This window comes from Trichomycterus rosablanca, chromosome 17 (genome assembly GCF_030014385.1).
Source record: "Trichomycterus rosablanca isolate fTriRos1 chromosome 17, fTriRos1.hap1, whole genome shotgun sequence".
Classification (NCBI taxonomy): domain Eukaryota; kingdom Metazoa; phylum Chordata; class Actinopteri; order Siluriformes; family Trichomycteridae; genus Trichomycterus; species Trichomycterus rosablanca.
In genome coordinates this window covers 5,056,891-5,082,713 of record NC_086004.1, presented here as the reverse complement: position 1 = coordinate 5,082,713, position 25,823 = coordinate 5,056,891, and the positions used below count along the sequence as shown (strand labels likewise).

At 40.1% G+C, this 25,823-nt stretch overlaps 1 protein-coding gene across 2 annotated transcripts; it reads right to left on the bottom strand.

The window, feature by feature from the left end:
* Positions 1-422: 422 nt before the first annotated feature.
* Positions 423-25,604, bottom strand: gatad2ab (GATA zinc finger domain containing 2Ab). Of its 2 annotated transcripts, none has more exons than XM_063013073.1 (11): positions 25,489-25,604; positions 13,641-13,854; positions 9,129-9,255; positions 8,036-8,167; positions 6,931-7,002; positions 6,704-6,817; positions 6,260-6,460; positions 5,660-5,894; positions 5,090-5,517; positions 2,888-3,125; positions 423-2,277 (listed from the first exon to the last, which is right to left on the bottom strand). In XM_063013073.1, the coding sequence occupies exons 2-11, from the start codon at positions 13,844-13,846 to the stop codon at positions 2,144-2,146; spliced, it is 1,887 nt and encodes a 628-aa protein (XP_062869143.1). In that variant the 5' UTR covers positions 13,847-13,854; positions 25,489-25,604; the 3' UTR covers positions 423-2,143. The 2 variants fall into 2 exon arrangements, with proteins under 2 accessions (XP_062869143.1, XP_062869144.1); XM_063013074.1 differs by having other exon boundaries at positions 2,888-3,122.
* Positions 25,605-25,823: the final 219 nt, after the last annotated feature.

Below are 25,823 nucleotides of genomic sequence, written 5' to 3'. Positions count from 1 at the left end.
AAGGGCAGGTCATAACTGATGCAATTACGACCTCTGCTGGCTGATTGATGGCGCCTGCACAGAGTCAAGGGATAACGTGGATCAGGATGTGGCTCTCCATACACAAATCGTGCAGGTGAAAAGATGTGGTCGGCTACTGCACACGTGTCGGTGGGGGCATGTGATAGTCACGGCTCTCCTTAATCAGGGTGGAGATCAACATCAGTAGAGGAAGCATAACGCAACAGGGTGATTGGATATGACTAGATTGGGAGGTAAGGGGGGGGGATAAATAAATAAATAAAAAAACACAGGCAATTTGAATGTGGAGAAAAAATTATCAGAATTAGCAATAAATGAATAAATAGTGCACCCCCCCCAAACATCTGGTTAAAATCCATAAAAACATCATAACTACAACACAGAGTAAAAAACACGATAGATTTAATTTAGTTTTTTATTGTAATCATTAACTGATAGACCAAAAATAAATGATAAAGGGGAACATTTTTTTTGTACAACTCATAAAAGGGACGCAGTGGTGCAAATAGCACTGACGTCCCTGGACAATGGAATGGTGTTAGTTCTCAGCAGCAGCTGCAGGCAGTAGTCAGAACAACAGTCTGAAACAGAGGCCTCTGTACTCCACAGGCTCCGACCCTGAGAGAAGAGCTTAGGGAGGCTTCACGACATACAATCATGTGGGAGGTTAACCCGGGTCAAATGCAGCCTGTCATCATCTACTTACCGAAATTTCCAAAGGGGTGAAAAGCTAAAAAAAAAAATAATAATAAAAAAAAAATAAGTAGATGATTATGGAAAAATGGCCCCTTTTCACATCTTAGAACCCCAGGCCAGAAGCCAAATCTGTTTCTGAACAGCAGGAGGGAAAGTCTGCTCGTTACTTTAGGGTTGAAACGCCTCGCTGTCTGAATAATGAACTGCTTATTATATAATAAGCAAAAATGAATTTGCGGGCCTGCACAATGTTTTTGCACTAATGTAAAAAGCTGAACCTTGCAGCCAAATTAGTTTCTGGCTCAAGTTTATACAGACTTCCCAAGAGATGCTGTTTAATCTTGAAAATGTTTGAATCTACTAAAAAAAAAAAACATATCAATTAGTTTATTTAAACCGACTAAGCCATGGGACTATCCTTCATTTGAATTGAAACGCCCATGTGTAGTTTTTAAATATCCCCATGTACAAACTCCACCTAAAATCATTAAGAAATTATGAATGAAAATCCACACCACAAACTTAATTCAAAGCTTCAAAATAAGTCCCATTTCAGCCCCATTCTGCAAAATCATCTCATCTTGACCCTACAATTTTAAAGCGAGCTGGACAGGGAACAAAAAAAATCAAAACGAAAAGCAAATACAGAAAGTAGTTCCACTGGGGCATTTCAATAACCACCTTTTCCTTTCAATGTTCCTCCAAAAACCTGGGTTACATTTTTCTTCCCATGTTAAGCTTACAAAAACATTTAAGCATTAAAAACACACACTAAACTGGCAGATGTAAAACCACCTTAACAGTATAACAGCTTCACCTCAGCACCCCAAAAAAGAGGGGGTGGAATGAGTTCAGATTAAGGAAAAACAATATATTGACGTTGGAATTACATATTCAGACTCCCACATTATTTGAACAGGCAGCACGTCTGCTCCCCATTGAAAACTGACAATTTGCAAAGCTGAAGCAGTAAGATGACCCATCAAGTTAAAAAATGACATATCCTGGGTTGCTAGACATCTTTACTTAATCAAGAAGGAGCAAAATCTAGTGTGTTCATCATTTTCACTGTATCATTACCAGTGTCGAAGCGAACCACAACCACTAGCAGAACTTATGGTAACAGGGCACCGTTACCAGCATAGACATGGCAGGGCCAAACTAACAGCTTTAATAACACACCAGCACTTTTCCAAAGGTCCTCAACTCTTTAAGACTAAATCTTCCCCCCTAGTCTCTCAGGTCTGTCCCATTCAGGAATATTTCGGACTAAACTCCATTCGTTTATGGCCTTCAGTAAGCAGAGAGGAAATTTCTTTATTGCTCAAAAGCTGGTTATCTGCTCGATAACTGCTGTCTGATTTTAGGATTTCAATAATAAGAGATTGTTTCGTCTGTAAAAGGTCAGCAGTGGTGGGCAAAGGCATTATTTCCAAGTATTGGTTGTCTGGGAGATGGAACGAGAAGGGATCATGTCCAGGAGGTACTCCCTCTGACGATCCGCTGGAGAGGAGGTCTTCAGTACAGACAGGCTCGGATTGACGTAGGCCATAGTGACACCTGTATGGCGAGAATAAACAAAAATCATAATTAAAAAAAGATTGTGCATTTTTAATTATAAATAAAATGTAATACAACAAGAATTTCAATTAATGTATTGAACAAGTGATTAACCTGTATACTGTAGAAGAGTTTAATATGCAATAATGGCCTTCTATAAGAAAAGACATGCAGTCTGTAGAACATAATGTGTTCACTAAGTGAATCATTCTGGTCTGAATATCTGATTTGGCAGTTTTACGCCAGATACTCAGATTGTTTGCCCTTATTTTTTATCCGGGTTTGAGACAAGTGCACCTCCCAGTGGCTAGGCTGTTCAGTCCCTGCTCAGACATTGGCAATATTTTCTGTGCAGATGGCCAATTATGTCTGACCGCTGAGATTCAGACCCAAGCTAGTGTGATTTACCCCTGCACCTGGTAATCTTTAATGACCCAGTCGTTTGGCTTTGCCTGCACACACTACCAAACTCTAAGGGAAATAAGAGCCTGGGGCTTTCACTAAGGCCCATAAAGCCAGCCACTGCAGCTTATGCCAAATCAGGAGAGTTGAAAGAGAAATGAAAGTACAAATATTTAGTATGTGTCTGGATTCAGAAGACATCATCTACCTGTAGGAGTGCTGTTCAGCTTCCTCCAGGCACTGGGGCTGGCTTTACTGCTGCTGCTACCGCTGGTGTTGCTGCTGGCATTAGGACCAGACCTCCCAGCAAGCTTACCTGGCCTGCTGACCAGTGCGGCAGCCGCGACTGCATTCTGCAGCTGACTGGATGTAGAGAAGTTTCGGTTCACACTACGTGAGTTGACCACCGACTGAGGCACATTACGCACCACCTGGCCTGAACTCTGCTTATAGACAAGAACACACACAGGTAGAGAGAATTGAGAAAGGTCATAAAAAGCACATATTTCACTGACCTCTGTCACAGGTTCAAAAAGTCTGCTAAAAAAGCCATATACTTCATACACCATGGTTTGTTGTGGTATGCTCAAAGTTATGCAATTAGTCACATGGGTGTTGGATAACTCTTTCCCTGAATAAATTCATGTTTATTCATTTTTTCTCCCAAATTTTAGTTTCCATTGTTAAATATGTTGTTGTAACAACCTGAAATCATCTTGCTTGAAAAACAATGGGTGGTCAGAAAGGAGCAAGTACTTTTTTTTTACAGCACTGAATGTGAAAACGTAAGTGGAAAAAAGTTGATTTGTTTTTAATCCGTTTTATTCCACATTAAAAAAAAATAGAAATCCTACAGCAAACAGTTTAAAAGAAAAAAATATACTAGATGCTAATATTAATAATTATAATCTACATTTATGCAAGCTAATGTGAAAAAGTTGACAGATATATATTAGTCTTTGCGTCTGATGCTTGGTTTATGAGATTAAACCTTCACAACAAAGAGGCTTATGCCTTTATGGCGCCGTGCTTCAGATCTGCAAACAGTGCAACACACAAAGTCTGTTTATAGCATTAAATTTAGGACTGTGTAACTTGGTGAAATCTTTAAAGACTTGCATACACACTGACTGAGGCTTTGCACCCTTTTGCAGTAATCACGGCCACGCATATGCTAAAAAGTAATGCAAATACCTATGATTTACTGTTAAATCTAATGTACAGTGGTGTGTATAAAGCACAAAATCGAATAAAGCACAAAATCGTTATAATAACTTTTATTTCCATAAATGCAAATGCACTGAAAATACTACACTTTCAGTTCTAAATCAAAACATTAACAACATTTAGCCAGTTTGTAAAAATGTATCTATAAACTGAAAATGTTTGAGGTTTCACTTTACTTTAAATTACTGAACTAATATTTAGTGGCATAACAATTGTTTCCGAGATCTGTGTTGCATGGAGTCGACCAACTTCTGGAACCTCTGAACAGGTATTCCAGTCCAGGATGATTACACTACATTCCACAGTTCTTCTGCAATTTTGGGTTTTGCCTTTAAAAAAAAACGCGTTTCAGATGTCAGAACACAAGTTCTCTATGGGATTGAAGTCAGGGGACTGGGCTGGCCACTCTATTACCTCAATCTTGTTTGTCTGTAACCAAGATGGTTTGGGACCCATTTTTAGGACGTTTCTTCTTCGACATAGGGCAACATGATCTCCTCAAGTATTCTGATATATTTAAACTGATCCATGATCCCTCGTATGCCATGAATAGGCGTAACACCATGATATGAAAAACATCCCATATCATCATTTTGTACCACCATGCTTTACTGTCTTCACAGTGTACTTTGGCTTGAATTCAGTGCTCGGGGGTCGTCTGACATACTGTCTACGGTCACTAGACCCAAAAAGAACAATTTTGCTTTCACCAGTCCACAAAATGTTGAGCCATTTCTCTTTGGACCAGTCAATGTGTCAATTATTTGCTATGTAGAAATATCACTTCTACTAAAAACAGTGATTTATCAGGTTAATGATGTTGGACTGCTATTTTTTTGACCACCACTGTACATGTTACGCATGTTGGGCACTGGTCAAGAAAACTGACTTCATGTCAATCATGTCTATGCAGATGCCCAACACCCTGATAGCAGTGCTGAGCCCTGGATCCCTGAATCTCAGTTGTGGTGGGTTAGTGCACTTTGCTACTGCACCACCTGAACGCCTTGCTCTATAATATAGTTAAACATTAAAAATGTGACTTGATCAGTATTAGACCAGAAGTTTGTAATATAGCATGTTTTCTGTCTTGTATGGTATCTAGAATTCACAAACATTATTACATAAATTTCTTAACAAAAGGCAATTCATCCATGCACTGTCCTGAAAAGTAAGCACTAACCTGCTTAATGGTGCTGTGGTAGCGGCTAATTGCTGCAGTTCTGTTGCCCTGTTGTTGCTGAGACAAAGAAGATCGGGCTGTTTTGTACTGTGGTGAAACCAGCACGTGCTGCTCTGACTTCAGGCTCAATGAGGATGAAGAGCCAGCAGAGTTTTTGGTGGAGGGTGAGGCAGACTGCTGAAGGATGCGCTGCTCGATCTCCTTCTCTTGCTGCAAAGCCTTGACGAAGGCTGCCTTTAGTCGGTTGGTGTGTTCAGCCTTCAAGACCTTCTTCTGATTGGAGCTCATACATTGCTCACACAGGATTGAACTGTTGCTCTTGTCCTGCCTCCAGCGTGAGGTGAAGTCTGTGTGGCACTGGGCGCATGTGAACGGCTCGTTCGTGGCTGGAGCTGGTGCAGGGCTGCCCTGCTGAGCCTGTTGTTTGCCTAGAATAAAACATATTTAAAAAGAACATGCTTTAAAAAATTTAAATAGGGAAAAAACAAGGTGAGTAACTTATCATTTTGTGTCCCCCTCCTAAGTCACATTTATTGCCAAACTTCTGAAAAAAATTGGAAAATTTTTTACTTTTGGCCAGATCCAGCAGATTCTGCACCACCATCTCCAATCCCACCAGGTAGATGAACTCGTTGTTGGCAGCCGACGGGAGAAAGTTGAGTTCAGGTGCAGGTGGTTTTGGAGGAGGGATCTCCAGCAGTGTTTTCTCCAGCTGCTTCCTAAGGGCAAGCTTGGCAGCAACCTGTCGGCTAGCAGGAGATTCGTTGCCTGACTGATAATTCGCCTTCAACCCAGTGGGTGAACCCTAAACATAAAACATTTAATTGATGCTGTAATTCTTTTTTTTTTTATATTAACTCTGCATGAAGTTCTAGTATTAATACTAAAACAATACACAACTAGCCTTTTGGTTAGTAAAAAACCCAAATGTGCCAGTATTTTGAGGTACTACAATAAAGCACAGAATTCATTTGTCATTAATACATCATTTAACAAGCACTGACAATTTTGATTTTCTTATGGAAACTTAGTGCCAAAAAAAAGAACACGGTCTGAGTTTAATAATAGAAAACCTAATTACATTAACAGATTTTACAACAGTGACTTAAATAATATTATGAAGGCTCTATTATGATTAAATAACCACAAAAGCAATGCATGTGGTCTGACCTGCGGGATGTTGACCAGGACGTTGGTGTTGGCTACGTTGGCTACCCGGATTAGGCCCTGCTGGATGATCCTCTGACCTTGCACCTGAACATTGGGCACAGAGGTGCGAGGACCCAACAGCAGGGGAGGCGGACCAGAGCTAGAGTGCTGCTGCTGTTGCTGTCGCAATGAAGCTATCTGCTGAGGAGTCACGGCAATGGGCTAACACACACACACACGCGCACACACGCACACACAAGCAATCAGCCAAAGCAAGAACATTAGTTTGTATTGAATTGAATGCTCGTCACATATTACCGCTGGGTCACACTAGTTGCTCTTACAAAACATGCAATTGAGTTTAAATAGTAATTATAATTATTACAAAACAGTAATATTTCAGTTTAATAACAGCTAAAACTCATGGCTCATTTAACATGCAACATAATTCATGATTACATGTACCTGTGAGCCTCTGACTAAAGGTGGCATCACTACGGAGTTATGTTTGGAAACCTGAGCACCACCACGGACCAGAGGAGGAGGAATGACAGTGCCTGTGCTTCGATTAGACGATACCTACACACAAATGCAGAGAAAAATGAGGTTTTTTTTAAAAAAAAAAAGGTAAATATTCTTGCAGAGTAGACAGGCAGAATACATACACTCACTAATCTAGAGTTTACACTGACCTGTAGGGGTGCTTTGTTAGATGAAATGCTGCCTCTTACAAGAGGTGGAGGATTTGATGTGGAATTGTGGGACTGTTTACATAAAAAGAGACAATAAAAAATTACCTCAAACAAAAGGCCAGAGGAGCTAAAATCGCAAAGGAACTATGTTTAACTTAAGTCTCCCTTGCTGGAGGCAATACAGAGCAAGAAATCTGTTTGCTGGTATGTTTTGACAGGAATAAGAGGCCTTAATTTCAATGCTAAAATAATGGATTTTTTTTTTAATATTCATAAAAATAAAGAATTTAACAGCAATAACAAATCTGATCAGTCCCACACTTTAATTAACTATGCACTGTTAATTAAAATAGATAGATAGATAGATAGATAGATAGATAGATAGATAGATAGATAGATAGATAGATAGATAGATAGATAGATAGATACTTTATTCATCCCGAAAGAAAATTAAGGAAAAAAATAGCATAAAGTCAGCCATTGTATGGTGCCCCTGGAGCCGAGAGGTTTAAGGGCCTTGCTCAAGGGCCCAACAGCGGTTGCAAGGGAGAGCTGGGATTTGAACCCTCAACCTTCAATTGATAGTCCAAAGCTTTACCCATTAGTCTACCACTGTACCAAAAATGTGCAACAAAACACTCCTGCATTAGGGGTGTTTGTTTATTTGTTTATTAACGTCATTACAACGTTTTACACTCTTTGGTTACATTCATGACAGGAACGGTAGTTACTCATTACACAACATTCATCAGTTCACAAGGTTATATCGAACACAGCCATGGACAATTTACTGTCTCCAATTCACCTCACTTGCATGTTTTTGGACTGTGGGAGGAAACCGGAGCACACGGAGTAAACCCACGCAGACACAGGGAGAACATGCAAACTCCACACAGAAAGGACCCAGAGCGCCCCACCTGGTGATCGAACCCAGGACCTCTAGCATTAGGGGTTAGTGGTTTCATAATACTGAAGTGTGTCAATGTTAGAAGTGCTGTTGATATTTAAACACACCCACACAGTAAAACATGTGGACACAGACATGTCACGTCAAGCAATAGTTTTATGTTTAAAAGCTCATTTGAGCTACTGCACATGAGCTCACCTTCTGTATGGCAGTCTCCTTTTGGATCTGGCTCTGACGAAGTTTCTTTAACAGCACCAGCTTGGCCTCTTGCAGACGCAGCTCCTCCTTCAGCTGCTTGATAATCCTCTGGCGCTCCTCAGGGCTGCTCTTCTGCACAAGCCATATGGAAAAGGTCATAAATCAATCAGTGGAAACGATGCGCTTTAATTATTGCTGTTAATGCACCCAGGTGAGCTGGAAGATTAAGAGCCGGATCTGTACACTGCTACCCTCGAGACTGTACTGTACCAAAGTACATTGTAGCTTGGCTGTCAGAAGTGTGATAACTTAGTTTTAAGGATTTCTGATTTATTTGCACAGGACACATAAGGTGTTATTTACATTTTCAGCATTTAGCAGACGCTTTTATCCAAAGCGACTTACATGATGAGCTGAACACGATGAGCTATTGAGGGTTAAGGGCCTTGCTCAGGGACCCAACAGTGGCAACTTGGTGGTGGCAGGGCTTGAACCGTCAACCTTCTGTTTACTAGTCCAGTACCTTAACCACTGAGCTACCACTGTTATGAATTCCCTCAACGTAAATTTATGGCAGTTTGTGATTTGCGCAAAAGCAGAAAAAAATCTATATAGGCTAAAAAAGACATTTCTCTTATAGAGCTGCTTATAGAGCAGAACTTTCTAGAGGTAAAAGATTCCAGTTAGATGTATGGTAAAACTAAGTCCAGTACTATAATACCCACAGCAAAAAAAAGATTTTTAAGATGAGCCCCATTACTGTAATTTTTTAGGAACAGGCTGAGGAAATACCTTATTAGGGTTTGGGATTCTGACAAACATATTATAAAGAGTTTACCATGTTGGAATTTTGGCTTTGAGAAGACGGTGATAAAATGATCAAATCTATACATCAAAAGATTAGGTCAATATATTAGAGCACTAGATATACAGAGTAAAAATTGACAAGTTATACAGTTCTATTGTTATTCCTGGTCAAGGTTGCAGCAGGTCCAGTTCAACTAGGCCTGTTGGCAGTACTGCAGGAACTCAAATCCAAATCTCAGTGAACTAAACTAATGGACACATGCAACAAAAATATACTGGTTATTACCATGAGCATTTCAGTGCCTGTTTTCTTGAAGCTGTGGCTGATCCCATTCATACAAGGACTGCCGGGCTCGTTGTCTGATAAAACTATCACATCTTCCGGTGTTGACGGTCTTTCCTTTTTTATGTCACTGTGAATATAGGGGAAGAAACAATAGCATAATGTGATCATGCTGACACTCACTGCACTTGTGATAAGCAATAAAACGTATTCAAATAAACCAATTAACCTAGAATGTACAATACATTTTAAGAATCTACAATCAAAGTCCCCATAAAGGCCTCTATAAGAGATTTTTAAAAATGACTATGACACAACAAATGTGGTTCATTACAAATGTGTATTTGCATACTGCAGGCTTTTGGAGGCCAATATTTAAACGATATATTGTGCCCCCTGTCGACTGCAAAAACTAAAAGATGAGAAAAGAGAAGTAATGGAACGTACTGATCACAAGAGGGCAGCAGATGAGCATTATTTAAACGTTTTTCTATTGAACTGTAACAAGAGCTCACTTTATTTAGCACAGAGCAAATACTGGCAAGTGGGGATCAGTACCAAGTGATTAAATCTTTCAAAAGTACATCTATACAAGCTGATTCAACACAGAGATTCTCCTTTAAAGTCCTTGGTAAAATGGACAGGACACGCTGTTCATCTGTTCTGAATTTCAGTTTACACAGCATGGCACCAGAGCTGCTTTGCATGTTGACTATTTGTAAGGCTGATCACTACCTTTTGTAGTGATCAAAAGGTTGCTGGTTTATGCATCACCACTGCCAAGCTGCCACTGTTGGGCCCTTGAGCAAGACTCTTGCACTGTATTCGGTCACAATTTTAAGTCACTTTTACAAAAGGCACCTGCTTAAACGCCGTACATGTAAATTTGTATAAACGGATCTAGAGTCGGTTCTTCTCAGATGTAGAGTTGGTTTGTGGCTCCTCCCTGAGCCAAACTGTTGGCGTCTAAAAAGAAGCTGGGGGATGGGAATGGCAGATTGCCAGACCATTGTGCTCACTCTCTGTCTTTGACCGTCACTAATGGCACAACAAACCATTTACCAAAGACGGTCTCAATAACTCAGGCCACCGCAGGACCAGACCAGCAGAGCCAATAACAGACACTTCAATCATTAAAAATGTGGGTGTAAAGTTCAGCCGTTACAGCGTGATGTGCGGTACAGCTTTCTACCATTTTCTGAAGATATTTGAAAGTAAAATACTTTGGCATTTGGCAGAAATGCAGCTTCAGGTTTCATGAGTGCATGTTATAAATTCCCAGCTGGCCTGTTTTGCTCTCAAGAATTATATACCACACCAGAGGCCAAAGGTCTCATCTCCAAAATCAGCAGGCCTCATTTGTGAACACAGCATTTGCTGGATCTAGTGAGAGAAACTACAGAACTAGAGCTACAGCCATGTCAGAACAGCATATAAAATGCATGCCAATCTAGCACTTGCCTGCCTGAACATTAGGCACGCTGTATCGACCTGTGTGGGTAGATAGGGGAAACGCTGCATACACAATTGAAATTAGTTATGTAATGCAGGCCCAAAAATGACCCTGTACACGATGTAGCTCTTGACTGAAAGTTTCTAAAACCTTTCTTTATGGTGTTTTAAAAAGTAAATATACAATTTATCTGAACAAGCAAGATCATTAATAAAACATCCTGGATTGTGTTACTGATGTCGAAACAACTTATTCTTCACAACTTTGTCATCGTAGTACAATCGGTGTTTCTACAATACAATACTCCAAGCACACCAGACTGATGCAGGTATCACTATCAGGTGTGCAACAACTGGTGTAAATGAATATCAGAAAAGTGTCCGTACCATAGGGCAGCGTTTTTCCAACATTTTTTGCACCACAGACCGGTTTCATATAAGGTCTGTGGTGCAAACGGTGAAAAATGAGCTTTTTTCGCTGCAACAAGACGCTGCTTCCACCTAGGGGTGACCACACCCGAAATAGAAGCAGTGAAAACTGCTTTTTTTTAAGCAATCTAATTATTCATTCTTTCTGTGCGGCCCGGTAATAAATGACCCACGGACCAGTACTGGTCCACGGCCCGGGGGTTGGGGACCACTGCCATAGGGTGCACATACATAGGGCTCTGCAGAGGCAGAAACAGATACAACTGGAAAATTCTGTATGATTGGATTGAAAGGAAAAAAGTGGAAAAATAATTTTAAAAAAACCTTATGGATACCAATTGCAAAGTAGAAAGCAGCTAACGTGAGTGAACATGAGTGTTAAAATTTGTCACATTTTCCCTGCTAAAGCTAAAATGATCTCAGCAACAGTACATACCACACAAAGTGAGGGTATTCTACAGTTCGCACACAAATCTACTACTTTCTATCTGCTGTCAGATTTGTTTGTCCGGTTTTCCTTGCCGTGTTCGTGAAAATGTATTTATTTAAAAAAGTTTAGACATGTAGACGTCTAAAGTAAGTGCAGTTTTTTAACCAATGCAAATGCTTCTTCAGATCTGAAGAGCTGATTTGATTAGAACGTACATTATATGGCACAGAGATGAACAGTACTTAACAAAATCAAACTAATCTGCACACAGTGATCAGAAAAACACTCAGAGCAAACCTCACAGCTGGTGCTGCAGGCAGACGCAGCAAGACAACATCTCGGGTTATGTGAACTTAGGTACTGATTAATAACCAGGAAGTGATGTCCCTCGGGTCACATGACCGCAACTCTCCCATTTCCTGAGCGCCACCCTTTAGCTTGGAACCAGTTTGTTTCATGTTGGATTCATTTCTTAAGGACAGGAAGTGTTGCTCAGGTGCAACAGAAAATGGAGCTGCCCCAAACTTTATATACACATAAATAAAGTAAGCATTACTTTACCGGGCATCAGTAGATTGTTTGTTTGTTTTTATAATGCCATGTTGTCATATCTATGACATTTACAACAGGAATCAGTGTTTTACACTAAATGTATTTGTTTTGTATTATATATATACAGTATATATATATATGACATCGTTGGACACGGTTAGCACCTAGAAAAAGTTTGTCCACAGTGTCTAACATCCCTACACGGCCCAACACCAGCCCCCCTCACCCATCAACACAAAGCAGTAAGTCCATCTTTTGTCCGCTTTAAGCTGTATCATATAGCAGCCATTTTCACTTCAGAAAAGGTCAGCAGTCACCTAAGGAAGCGGTTACAGGCTTATTTCCTAACATGCTTAAACAGAGGACAAATTTAACTTCCAACAACATGACGTTCAAAAATAACAAGTGGGCTGTAACAAAAATTCAGTTAAAGTGCCCTGTCGGTGGTAGCTTAGAGGTACTAAACCAGCACTGAAACAGTAATCAAAAGGTCGCTGGTTCAAGCCACACCACTGCCAGACTGCCACTATTGGGTCCCTGAGCAAGGCCCCTAACCCTGAATTGCTTGGATTGTATCAATCACAAACTTAAATCACTTTGGATAAAAGAGTCTAAGTGCCAAGAAAGTCTTATTTGTGAGATTCTAAATCTGTGTCTAATACAGCGACAAAATCGCACGCTAAGCAACATAGGATGCATCCAAGCGGTGTTACGTGCACTGCTGGCAATAAACACAATCATTTTATGAATGCAGAATTGTAATATTACACCACCATACCACCACACTTGTTTTTACTTAGGTTTCTGCTATGAAATGCTGTGTTTATTGCAAATGTGAGATACTGATAGGTATGTTCTGGATTGCAGTGGTTTCCTTTTTGCTACCTTTTTATACATTCTATTTTAATTCTCTTCTCTAGTCTCTTTATACTGTGAAATCATTAAACACTGAGCACTGTGTCTTTAAACATTTGAAGTTTTGTGTGTGGGTGTGTGTGAATTATTGTGATTTTCTGGATGAAGTTAACACAGAAGCTGCTGCATTGTGGTACACTGAATATCTGAGGAATGTAGAGATGACGTTCCAAAGAAAAACTATTTTTGAGCCAAGCTACAAACCAGAGCTTCTAAAAATGTATCCAAAATCATGAACAGCTGGATCTGACAGAACAAACTGTTCCAATACCTGAAAACTATTACTTACCACAACAAGTGACAATGATCTGAAACACTTTACTAGCATAGACAAAAGGCAAAATAGCAGCAGCAGCTTGCAGGTAAATTAAAAGAGATTTTGCAAAAATACTGGACAGCTTTTAACAGATTCCCAGTCACCATGCTGCATTTCTCACAATACCATGGTTCATTTACATTTAGTGAGACTCAGTTTCGCTCAGTCATGTCTGTACTTCGCATTTGTCTATGTCAATCTATTTCTCTAATTGATGGTGCGGATCAGATTAAACTTAATCCGCAGAGAGAAGCAATAAAAACCGAGTGGCAAAGCAGTGAATTTCATCTCAGTGGAAAGTGAACAGCTTTACTACAGGTCATCCCACCGACTAAAGTAAACTCTGATATTTACCATAATCTGATCACTAAAGGTACGTATATAAACTGATCATTCTGTTCATGAACAGTGTGTGGCCTACCTGCGAGATGTGCTCATGTCCACCGGCTCATCGCTGGCCTGAACCTCTACTTTGATGGTGGCCTTCATCTCTTCAGTATTAAGGATACTGGCTACTTTGCCAGAATTTTCCAGCTTTACTCGTTTAGTATCTCCATCGAGGGCTGGGACATCGCGCTCCAGCGCCCTCTTCTGGCTGCGTGTCTGGCGCACCGCCTCCTCAGACATCTTCGTGCCTGCATAGAATAAACGAGTGTTAGTGTGTAGTAGCAGTTTATTAAAAATGCTTCGGCTCAGTCTTCTGGTATCTGGTTTACTGTTTCATTACCAGGGATTTCATTTAAATCAATTCTTATATACATTATTGCTTGCATTCTCTAATTAGTTCACTGAATTAAATTATTTAATAAAAGGCAAAAAATATGGTAAACTGGGGCAGTCAATATACAGTATTGGTAGTGGGTTGGTACAGTCTAGGATGCAATGTACATTGCGAGGTGGATCATCACAGTGCATCCAATTAGCAAACACAAAAATGTGGTCCAGTTCTGATGGTTGCTTTTTTGGGGGGGGGGGGGGGATGTCGGCTTCCATTCAAAGTTGCATATCATTTCGAAAGTGCGAGTGAAGACAAGTCATACCCAACCCATTAAACCATGTCTTTATGGACCTTGTTTTGTGTTGCTGGAACAGGAAAAGGCCTTACCCAAGCTTGCAGCATATAGTTTCTTTTTTACAGGTGATTTTATACACCCTGTTGGTGACGGGTGTGGCTAAAATACCTGAACTTAATAAGAAGCAGTGTCCACATACCTTTAAGCCACTGAGTTTATTAGCATATGCCAACTAAGAATAGAAAAAGTACAAGACATTACAGTCACAGTCTGCCTTTTTTTAAAAAGTTTTGAGTCTCATACAACAAACTACAGGCCTTCAACACCAAAGCTGCCAGTTAAAAAAACCCAGATATTTAGGATTATAATGGCTAACAGATTACCATTTGATTGCCGCCAGCATACCTGTACCAGGCATTTCTGACATGTGCCAGTCAGAGCGTGAGCTGACTTGATACTCAGACCTGCTCTCATCTCCAGTGATATCACTGGGCTCCACATGACCCTTCCTAAGATTCCATGGGACAGACAAAGCACTTCCCGGAAAACCAGTTTAAACCGGTTTGCAGATGCAGCCAAGAGAGCGAGGCAGGTTTTTAACCCCTTGAGAGACTGGCAGAGCATGCACGCCTGCAGGGGAGGGGCATAGCATTCCGAAACACAAGTAGGTAAAAAAAAAACATTAAGCAGCATCTACACATAGAGGCCAAAAACAGCTTTTACACAAAATACACCCATGACGAAGTCCCTGATAATAAACGTTAAACAGATCACACCATAGTCATTCAGAAATTGAAACTTAATTAACGCTTAAGGAAGTCTGACTAAAAGGGATACATCATAATAACACATTACCCCCCATGAAAATAGAATGCAATGAGCAAAATAAAGAAAGGGCAAGTCAAAAGAAAGAGTTTGAAGGTTTTGTAATACTTTTGTAATGCAGCCAGCATACGATGGCAGGAAAGTTGATTTTCAGAGGCTTTTCAGCAACAGGCTGATCAAAGAACACAGGACAAAGCTGATGACAGGTCAACAAACATTCATTTGACCCTTAATGACACATGATCAGTAACTGTGGTCATTAATGACTGCATACATACAGCACTTGGTTTGGGATCAATACGGAATTGTGTCTTATTAACAAAGATAAAATACATTCACAAAAGTTTTAAACCAGCTGTGCAGAAATGAGCCACCATAAATACTACTTACAAAGTTTCTCTTTTATAAATTCTTCAAAGATATTTCAAACAATGCAGGAGAGTTTTTGTAATGTACTGTTTGTTTTATTAGGATTTTAACACCATGTTTTACACCCTTCGGTTACATCCACGACAGAAACGGTAGTTACTCATTAGTTCACAAGGTTATATCAAAAACAGTCATGGACAATTTTGTATCTCCAATTCACCTCACTTGCATGAACTGTTGAACTGTGGGAGGAAACCGGAGCACCCAGAGTAAACCCACGCAGACACGGGGAGAACATGCAAACTCCACACAGAAAAGACCCGGATTGCCCAACCTGGGGATCGAACCCAGGACCTTGTTGCTGTATTAAATCATGTAAAAACAGCTCTAGACAAAATTAAGCAACCAACTTTTACTATGTATGTGTTTCTGTAAAATGAACTACTGACATGATAGTCCAAATTTCAATTAAAAAAAAATTAGAGCTTTTATTTACAGAAAATGACAAATGGTCAAAAAATACAAGGCAGACACATTGTCTTTAGGCCTCAAATAATGTGGAAATGTTCATATTCATTTTTTAGGGACACAATACTAATGATTTCAGGAAAATTCTGAAATCAATACTTGGTGGAACAAGTCCCATATTCAATCACAGCTTTAATGCGATATGGTATCTTTGTGCAACTCCTATTGCAAAAAACAAGCATTTTGGCTTTGTTTGATGGCTTGTGACCATTCCATTCACATTCCAGAGGTTTTCAAATGAGTTCAAGTCTGAAGACTAGACTGGCCATGGCAGAACCGTGGCAGAGGTGAGAGGCTTAATTCAGTCTGAGCTCTCTCCCTCTCTCTTATGGTTTCTGTGTATACAGATCAGTAGCACATCTCTGACAAAAACATCTATTTTTTGTTTGTTTGTTTATTTATTAGGATTTTAACGTCATGTTTTACACTTTTGGTTTCATTTATGACAGGAATGTTAGTTACTCATTACACAAGGTTCATCAGTTCACAAGGTTATATCAAACACAGTCCTGGACAATTTTGTATCTCTAATCTACCTCACTTGCACGTCTTTGGACCGTGGGAGGAAACCGGAGCTCCCGGAGGAAACCCACGCGAACATGGGGAGAACATGCAAACTCCACACAGAAAGGACCCGGACCGCCCCACCTGGGGATCGAACCCAGGACCTTCTTGCTGTAAGGCAACAGTGCTACCCACCGTGCCGCCCCAAAAAACATCTATACAGACGCTATACGGATGTACCCTTATACATCCTTGTATGCATTCATTTTATGAAATAAATCAAATAATTTTCTGAATAACAATTTAATCGATTAAAAAAACAGAACACTAGCAGCTCTGATAATTCATTGATAAAATTTGGGAATGTATTGTAAGGTGGGGGGAATATCACAAACAAGTTCACTTAAACAATACCAGCTGGACGACTAACTGCCGTTCCAGAGACTTTCAGCTCAGCAATCATCACATCATGAAGGAAAAACAAGTCTGTACATGCCATAGTGAGGTGGGCTGTGAACCTAGGGGACTAATTTCTCATGAGGCCTGCAGATGTAATGGCCACACACCAAAATAACAGGCTCAACTACTGACCTTACAGACTTACAATGAGCAGTAAATCATTAGTGTACAAAACATCCCTCACTTTTCACAGGAAACTGAGCATTGCCGTGCTTTTTTGTGCTGCTAATCAAACTATATCGAATCAATATAACTTATTTCCTGTACAAAAAAATCCAATGAGTTTATGAGATGGTCGATTTATCATTTTTAATATTACCCTTATTACCATATGATTTAATTTCCCCGGTGTGTTTTGCTGTCCTGAAGGCAGCTGGCACTCTAAGGGTGCCCCTGCTGACTTGCTCCTGCACATTAAGGGTTAAGTCCTGCCATTTTAACACCACTGACAGATCAGGCCACGAGGGTGTTACCTAACAAAATGGACGTCTTTAACCCTGCATCTGCCGCCGACTCTACCTGGTATTGCCCCTAGCGACAGGGCAGCCAAGGCAGGAAGTGGAGTCTACGCCTCTTCATGTGGGCACAAAAGAATGCTCACATTCAAAGAACATACCCTTAGTCACCCCCCCACCCCCCAACAGACACACATCAGAAAGCCAACTACCCATCCCCCACATTCACACAGATCTTAACCAGACTACAGTGTAAAGTGCACACACACACACAAACACACACACACGTGTGCACACACAAACAGACGCACGCGCGCACACACACACACACACACACACAAAAGGTTGCATAGGGCAGCATAGGATTTTTCATGTGTATTTAGCCTTTGTGAATAAAACAACTCTCAATCAAACTTAAACGCACATAATACTATCTAAAAAAAAAAGCTTAAAAGCAGTTTGCGACAAAGGTAAATCATTATTCAAGAAAAATATATACATGCACGTCTACAACCCGTAGACTCTAAATTAAATAGAACTAGAGACGAGTCTTTCCGTTAGTCAATACTAATTAAATATGCATTTACGTATTGTGTTATTTCACTTTCATCAATCGCTTATCCTGGACAGGAGCACAACAGGTCCGGTTTTACAGAGGACACACTGGGTGCAGGGCAGGAATAACCTGGACAGGGCACCAATCAATCACAGGGCTTCGGCCACACACCCCCTCGCTCAGACAATCATGTCTGTGTAGATGCTCAACCGGTCGATAATGTCGAGTCATATCAGCACATGCACTTAAAGCACAAAGCACCACAAGTGATACAGATACTTATCAGACTAGTGCATTCATATTCCTCCCCGCAAAATGTATTCTACTGTACGACTCTCAGTACTGATGTCACTTTTTCCTGTTACAAATTACTCAAACGGCACAAGAACCTCCTAGTAAGTAGGTGCTGCTGACTGCCTCCAGCGTTAGTAAGACATGGTTTTATAACATGACTAGATATCTAACAAAGACCTATTACAGTTAATAAATCTGTTCAAATGAACAAAAGGCTTTCAGCTCAAATCTCAGGACTACCAAAAGAGGCCCTGAGCAAGGACTTTAACCCTAAACTGATCGGCTATTTGCCTCATTTTGTTAGCTAAAGAAGATTTTTGAAAGCACTGAAGGCAAAAATGCAAAAAATATCAAAAACATAAAGAAAATAATTTGCTAACTCCCGTATTTTGGTTTATTAGGATTTTAACGTCATGTTTTACACTTTGGTTACATTCATGACAGGAACGGTAGTCACTCATTACACAAGATTCATCAGTTCACAAGGTTATATCGAACACAGTCGTGGACAATTTAAATCTCCAATTCACCTCACTTGCACGTCTTTGGACCGTTGGAGGAAACCGGAGCTCCCGGAGTAAACCCACACAGACACAGGGAGAACTCCACACAGAAAGGACCTGGACCACCCCATCTGGGGATCGAACCCAGGACCTTCTTGTTGTAAGGAGATAGTGCTACCCACTTAGCCACCGTGCCGCCCGCTAACTCCTATAAAACAAGATTTTGGGTGTAAAAAAGTATTCACAGAAGAGTAGAATAAAGTTTATAATAGCAGTGATTAATCCACCTCACTATTATAAAGTGTAATCAGGTCTGCACTATCGCTTTGTGTGTTTGTAAGGGAAGGAGCAAAAAGCTCCCGCTCCATTCTCCATTTAAATCAAGCTCCAGCTGTTAACAATAAATGACCGTTTTAACCAAGAGCATTAATTAAACAATTAATATTTTGTAAGTTAATCAGTTCATCATTAACATCCCTATTGGGATTACGACATACCAAGCCCTGCTGCAGCGAACACCCATTAAAGTCTCCATGAGTGATTTATAAGTGAGGGTTTGTTCCACCACACCAGGTTTGTTCTCTCCTGATGAACACCGTGGTGTCTCATTCATGTCACTGCAGCACAGAAAGTTCCAGAGTTGTTCTGTCAGCAAAATTCTAGTTTGTGAAATGAGAAGAAATCTGCTGTCCCTCTGTCTCCAGATTTAGAGGATAATAATACTTCTAATACTTTATCTGATACTAATCTCTTAAACAACACATTTATTTAAATCATTATATTTAAATAAATATGTATTTAAAGTTAATTAAGTATTTAAAACATTATATTCACACATATTTAAACAAGATATACTTTATAAATTTTTGCCAAGTCTGAAGGCGATATCTATTTAGTAATCGTGATCTGTATCGGCCAAAGCAGCAATACCAATTAATGAACTGGTGTCTCTATTTTTTCCTCACCTTAGTCTTCACAAGTCAGCAGTTTTGTAAAGAACCAGGCAAGGTTGTTATACGGGATGTAATTATCATGAAGCATGTTTTTTTTTTTTTTTTTTTTCCAAAGTTTTTCTCCCAATCTAGTCATATCTGATCTCTACTTCTGACTTCCACTTCTGACCAAGGAAAGCCATGACAAACACATCTCACCTCCAACATGTGCAGTAGCCGACTACATCTTTCTACCTTCACGAAGCGGGTTCATATGGGGCTCAGTCTCGCGCACAGGGAGTCACGCACTGATCTAGATTATCCTATGTCTCCGTGGGGGCGTCATCGATCAGCCAGCAGAGGTTGTAGTTACGAGGAGTCCCTTTCGGCATTAAACCCAATGGACAAGCCAATCATTGCCCGTACAGGAGCCCAGCCTGCCAATAGCAAAGCTGAGATTCGAACTCATGAGTTTGTACAGTTAAGAGCAGCCCCATAATTCCACCTGTGCGACTTTTTCTTACTCTCATCGCCTTGGCAAACCAAGAAAGAGAGATGTCATCTTTGTTGCTTCATTTATATCAAGTTCCACTGTGCTGTAAAATTGCTCATTTCAAACTCTGCACCTAAACACCAGTTATGAGTTAAGACTTAACTTTAATATATTACCCCTTAATGGCATGATTGCAGATATTAACATGGGCAGCATATATACTACTGTATGAATACTACTGTACACAAAAGGAAAGTAATTGTTCATCTGTGTTGACCAAATTAGATGCAGTTTAGGATGGTAGTACGGTGCTGGACAGAGTCCCTCATGTTTGCACTGTGCGTTTCTAGGTCATTCATTTTCAATGAGACCTGGTTATGTACAACAACAGGAGATGGTGTGACTGTTAGTAATATGAATGTGATAGAGCTAGCAACATCTCAGTTTTGACGGTGGTTCAAAATTGAGTCAAAACAGAGATGCTGCTAGCTCCTTCACATTCATATTACTAACAGTCACACCATCTCCTGTTGTTGTACAACACCAGGTCTCACTGAAAATGAATGACCTAGAAACGCACAGTGCAAACATGAGGGACTCCGTCCGGCTTAGAAACGACAGTGGGCAGTCTGACAACCTGCTTCTTTTACAGTAGGTACCAATGTAGCCAGCTGCATCCATCGCATGAGTTTTACAGCCCTAGGGTTTGGAGCACAAGTGGGCAGTGAAGTGCCCCACACGCTAGAAAGAATGATGGGTTTCACTGGTCAAGTATTTGAATGTAAACAGAGAGAGAACAAAGTTCAACTGCAAAATGAACATCAGAATAATCACTAATTTACTTAAATGACAGCACTAACTAACCACCAACAACAGTTATGATCTTTTAAGAAAATGGCAACCACTGTGAAGGTGGTACATTCTAATTTGTATACACTATGTAGTCAGGAAGTGGTAATGGAAGACGGCTTGAAAAGTGACGTTTTTATGTTTCCTGTTTACTACATAACTCTTGAATGGCTTAGCTCTGCTGGTTATAAAGTACTCACTCACACAATTTTGGAAATAAGTATTTAATATTGTACTTTTAACGTGATACAGAAGGACAAGCTTCACCAGAAGCTCTAATGATAATTACTAACTAAAGGCTCAGTACGTTCTGTAATACTGAAACACCTCTGCTCCCAATCCCTTAGGGATACACGCATCTTGGCTGCATCCCAAACTGAATACAACTATGCTAACAGTAGGCCAAATAAATGCCCAGGACCAACAGAGCTGTTAGTATTCCGACACACCTTGTAGTATGTAATTTTGAGCCAACCAATTAGCAGGACAGCTGTCAAACTGCAAATAAACCAACTTAAATTATTCCCTGGTAGACATTTGTATTTGTGTGTGTGTGTGTGTGTGTGTCCACTTTAATTCCTATTAACATCAATATACTCTTGGTTGTTTATCTGACGGAGCCCAAGACAACAAAACACTTCTAAAGAAACTAATTTACTAGGAAACAGTAGTACATTGCCAGCAGCAAATCAGCTAAAGGTATGGCAAACTGAAAACAAGCCCAAGTTCTTAGCTTTCTCAGCCTAACATTGTTTTTGCAGCACCTAGATGGTGCAGCGTGACATATCGCTAGCACACCAGAACTGGCATTCTGAACTCCCCAAGTTTAAACCTCGACTCTGCTACCGGTCAGCTGGGCGCCCCCTAGCAGGCACAACAGGCACAAAACGTGGCCACTAAGTCTGCTGGGTGAAAAAAGACCAGACTAATAAGAGGGTGGGGTCATCAACGCTGTGTAAGGACCCTGGTTAGTAGCCGAGGCACGGAGCAGACAGAGAAGCAAATTAGAACTTTATGTTTTTGTCTGGATAAACCAAACCAATCTCCAATACTGCCAGCACTCGTGTGGGATAGACGAAATCAGCAGCATCCAATCAGCTTCAGTAAAACTACTGGCTCCCCTGCCAGGCAGTGTATCTTTAGTCAGCAAAGTTATGGGTGTCTGACCACATTACTTCTCAGCGGCTCTCTTAGGGGGTACTCAGCAGGCTTGGCCATGGCACTGACTGAGATTTAGTGAAACACATCCACTACTACTTACTACACACCAAGGGATGCCAAGGGACTCTGCTGCTGTTTCAACACCAACAAAATGTGGAGAGTCAGTACTAGACCGCACCTTTATGATTAACTTAAACTGACTCCAATCATCCAAACAGGTTGTTCAGTAAAAATGGTACGCAATTAATCAAATATAAATGAAAGAAAGAATTGGGCTATTAGTGACGACGAACTGAACGGTGGACTCTCACATTCAAAACCTTCATGCAGATTTAGAACACATTTTTCACAACTTAGAATCCATAAATTTTAGGATAAATGACTAAGACTTATAAGACACATGCAAACTCAATGACCAAACATAAGATTTAAACCTAGATCTAGCACCTGAAATCCAAGTTCCAGAATAGCCTCTTCATTACATCTTTTATTTGCTTTAACAGCAGCTTTAGATTAGGGGTCACAGTGGAAGCAGGACAATGGGTGCAAGGCAGTAATACACCCCGACACACAACCGGTCCATCCCAGGTGACCACAAATAAAACCTCTCACTCACTAACACCTAAAAGTTATTCAAAATAGCCATTCCACTTACTGGTATGTCTAGAGAGGTGAGAGAAAACTGGAGTACCAGGAGGAATCCCATATGGAGACAGCAAACTCTTCCCAGGTTGTAACAGGAAACAGATCACTCACACAAAACATTAGGACCACCCTCCGAAAATGTGCATGTTACTGCCAGGGATCAATTAAATTTTGGGCTGACAGTAATTACTCTAAATACATTTGTTGAATGCAGCAGATATGGCAGCATAGAGACCTAAGTAGCTTTGATAAGGGCTGGATTATTATGACAAGACAACTGGGTCTAGGTTTCTTAAACAGCAGGAGCAGTCAATGGTACCGACCAACAGTGGTACCAAAAGGGACAAGCCATAATACACCATTAATTTTAATGCTGGTGTTGAGATGAATGTCACAACCCAGTGCAGCAAACCCTTATATTTTGCCATAGATGCAGGCCAGTCACAGTGCTCAAGCTAACTCCTGTTCACCCACAAAGGCACCTACAATAAGCATGCAGACATAAAAACTGAACTTATGTTCAATGGAAAAAGATCAACTGGTCTGACAAATTCTGTTATCTCCAAAATCATGCAAAAAGCCAGACATGTAAGAGAGCACTGTGGGAGGGTCCATATCACAGCATACAGAAGTCACAGGACCTGCTGGTAATGACCTAGCACCAAATACCACAGAACTCCAACCACAGAACTTCAAAATCTGTCTTATAAATTACATTTTTCAGCAGATCAAAGCTGTTTTGACAGCACTTGAGGCAAGTGGTTCTAATGTCTTGGTTTATTACTAAGATTTAAACTCTGAAGCTGCACAGAACCCATACTTCCCGCTGAACACTGTGTCAGTCTGGCTAAATAATAACATTTAAAACTGAGAATCTGTTTCAGAAGCAATGCTGGCCTGAAATGCTGAAATCTGGTTATCATGAAGATGTCCATCATCAACGGACCAGCACTAGCCAATACTCTAACTCTGTTGTCCTATTCTGTGTTATAAATTTTTAAAGCAGGATTCATGTATTCCTAATAAATAAATAAATAATAACTAAATAAATAATAAAGGGATAACTAGGCTTTAATAAGACATGCACAATCAGTACATTTGGTGGATAAATCAAAACTGAGGCAAAGTTAGACAAAAGACTGAATGTGGAGACCTGAATGGATGTAAAGATAAGTTAAAGGTCACATGACAGTCAAATAATGCAATTATAATGAATTACAAACATCCTGTTATGCAACGATTTGTAGGAAATGAAAGAAAGAATATTTTCAAATTGTCAGACAGCTCTAACGTTGAGTTACTTGGGCATGAACGATAAAAATCCTAAAAAAAAAAAAAAATTTTAATAAATTGTTACTGCATTTTAATGTTTGTGCTGAACATAAACACCAGGATTAATTATCACGGGTTGGAATACTAATTATGATTTACTGGCTTACAGCAAAGACATGTGAATGACACAAGCCACAAGTAGCCTATGAGCTGAAAGTTGCATATATTACACATTTTATGTTTATATCGTTTAATAACAGACCCCACAGGGGGTCTCAACACACTTAAACTTTCACCTTATGTTTATATCCATGGATATAAAGAGAAAACATTTAGGTAAAACAGGTGCTGGACAACAACTGTGATACTGGGTAAAAACAAAACCTAATCTTTGGTTACAGTCTATGGAGTTTGGTATGTTCTCTTCTGCCCAAACAGGTATACTCCAGTTTCCTCTCAATCCCAAAACATATGCAGACGCATATGAGTGAACGAATGAGTAAAGGGGCATTTGGGTGACCTGGTCAGGGCGTATTTGTATCTTTTTAGGTGGTAGTGCAGATGATTAAATAATTGGTTATAATTAGAACTGATAGTATTACAGACACTTGTGGACATTTATAATATGAAGATTATGACAAAGTTGAAGTATTTACAAATGCCATGAATTACACTGAGGGGTGTCCTGACCATGAAAAGTTTTGGAACCACTGTACTACATTCTAAAATCTTGATTTGTTCTCGTAGTAAAATTGCACATTACTAATAGGCTGGTTAGCTGGTAATCTGTAACCTGACGAGACTTGTTTATTGATTTCAATATTGAACTTTTGTCCTCAAAAGAACCTTATTTCACTTCTCCACGGTCCAAAAACATTAATTAAAGTTGCACTGGTGCTAATTATTGATAAAACAATGTTCAATCATTAATATAAAAAAAGTTGATGAGAGGCTAACGAAGTGCATTGAACAGTTAGCCGGTTAGCATTAGCGCTGCTCGGACAGACAGACGGACAATGTTCAGCCGCACACACTTAAGGCTAACTTAGCTTAGCCGCAATCATCACACTTCCATAATGAGGCGGATTAAAACACTAATAACTACTCTAAACTATTTTTATTTAAAACAACTTTATTACCGGCACCGATAGGCTTCTAATAATATAATTACTAAGTCAGAACTTCGGAATAGTTTATTTTTATTTTCTGTAATTATGGGTTGGCTAAGGTGCGTGGCTAATTAAAGCGCTAAGCTATTCCGGTTAGCTGGTATGCTAACTTATCTTAACAATCTCTTTTCTAGGTGTTTGTTAGCAAGCGAGCTCACTGACCAACTTATACAGAACTTCAGAATAATTAAAATTTATAAAACTTGTAGTTTCACTCAAAATACTCCATCTGAAAAACTTACCGAGAAGGGAAGTGCTATCTGGCCGCTTTTCCTGGTCCCCTGGCACGATGAGTTTTGTTTTATTTACACCGTAATTGTTGTCAGGATTCCCGGAGATCCTCCGCAGCCCTGCCCGCTGCCTCTCCGGCTGCCAAATAAGCTGGTCGCCGCTTACTCACGGACTCAATCCCAATCAGATCCCTAGTTTCTACTCAAGTGCACTACATAGGGCGTGAAATAGTAACTCTTGCGCACTACATAGTGCACTCTGGGTCCAATAAGAAGTCATTTGGGATTCAGCCAAGGATCACAATAATGAGCATGCGCATTTGGAGCTGCCCAAGGAGTCAGATCAT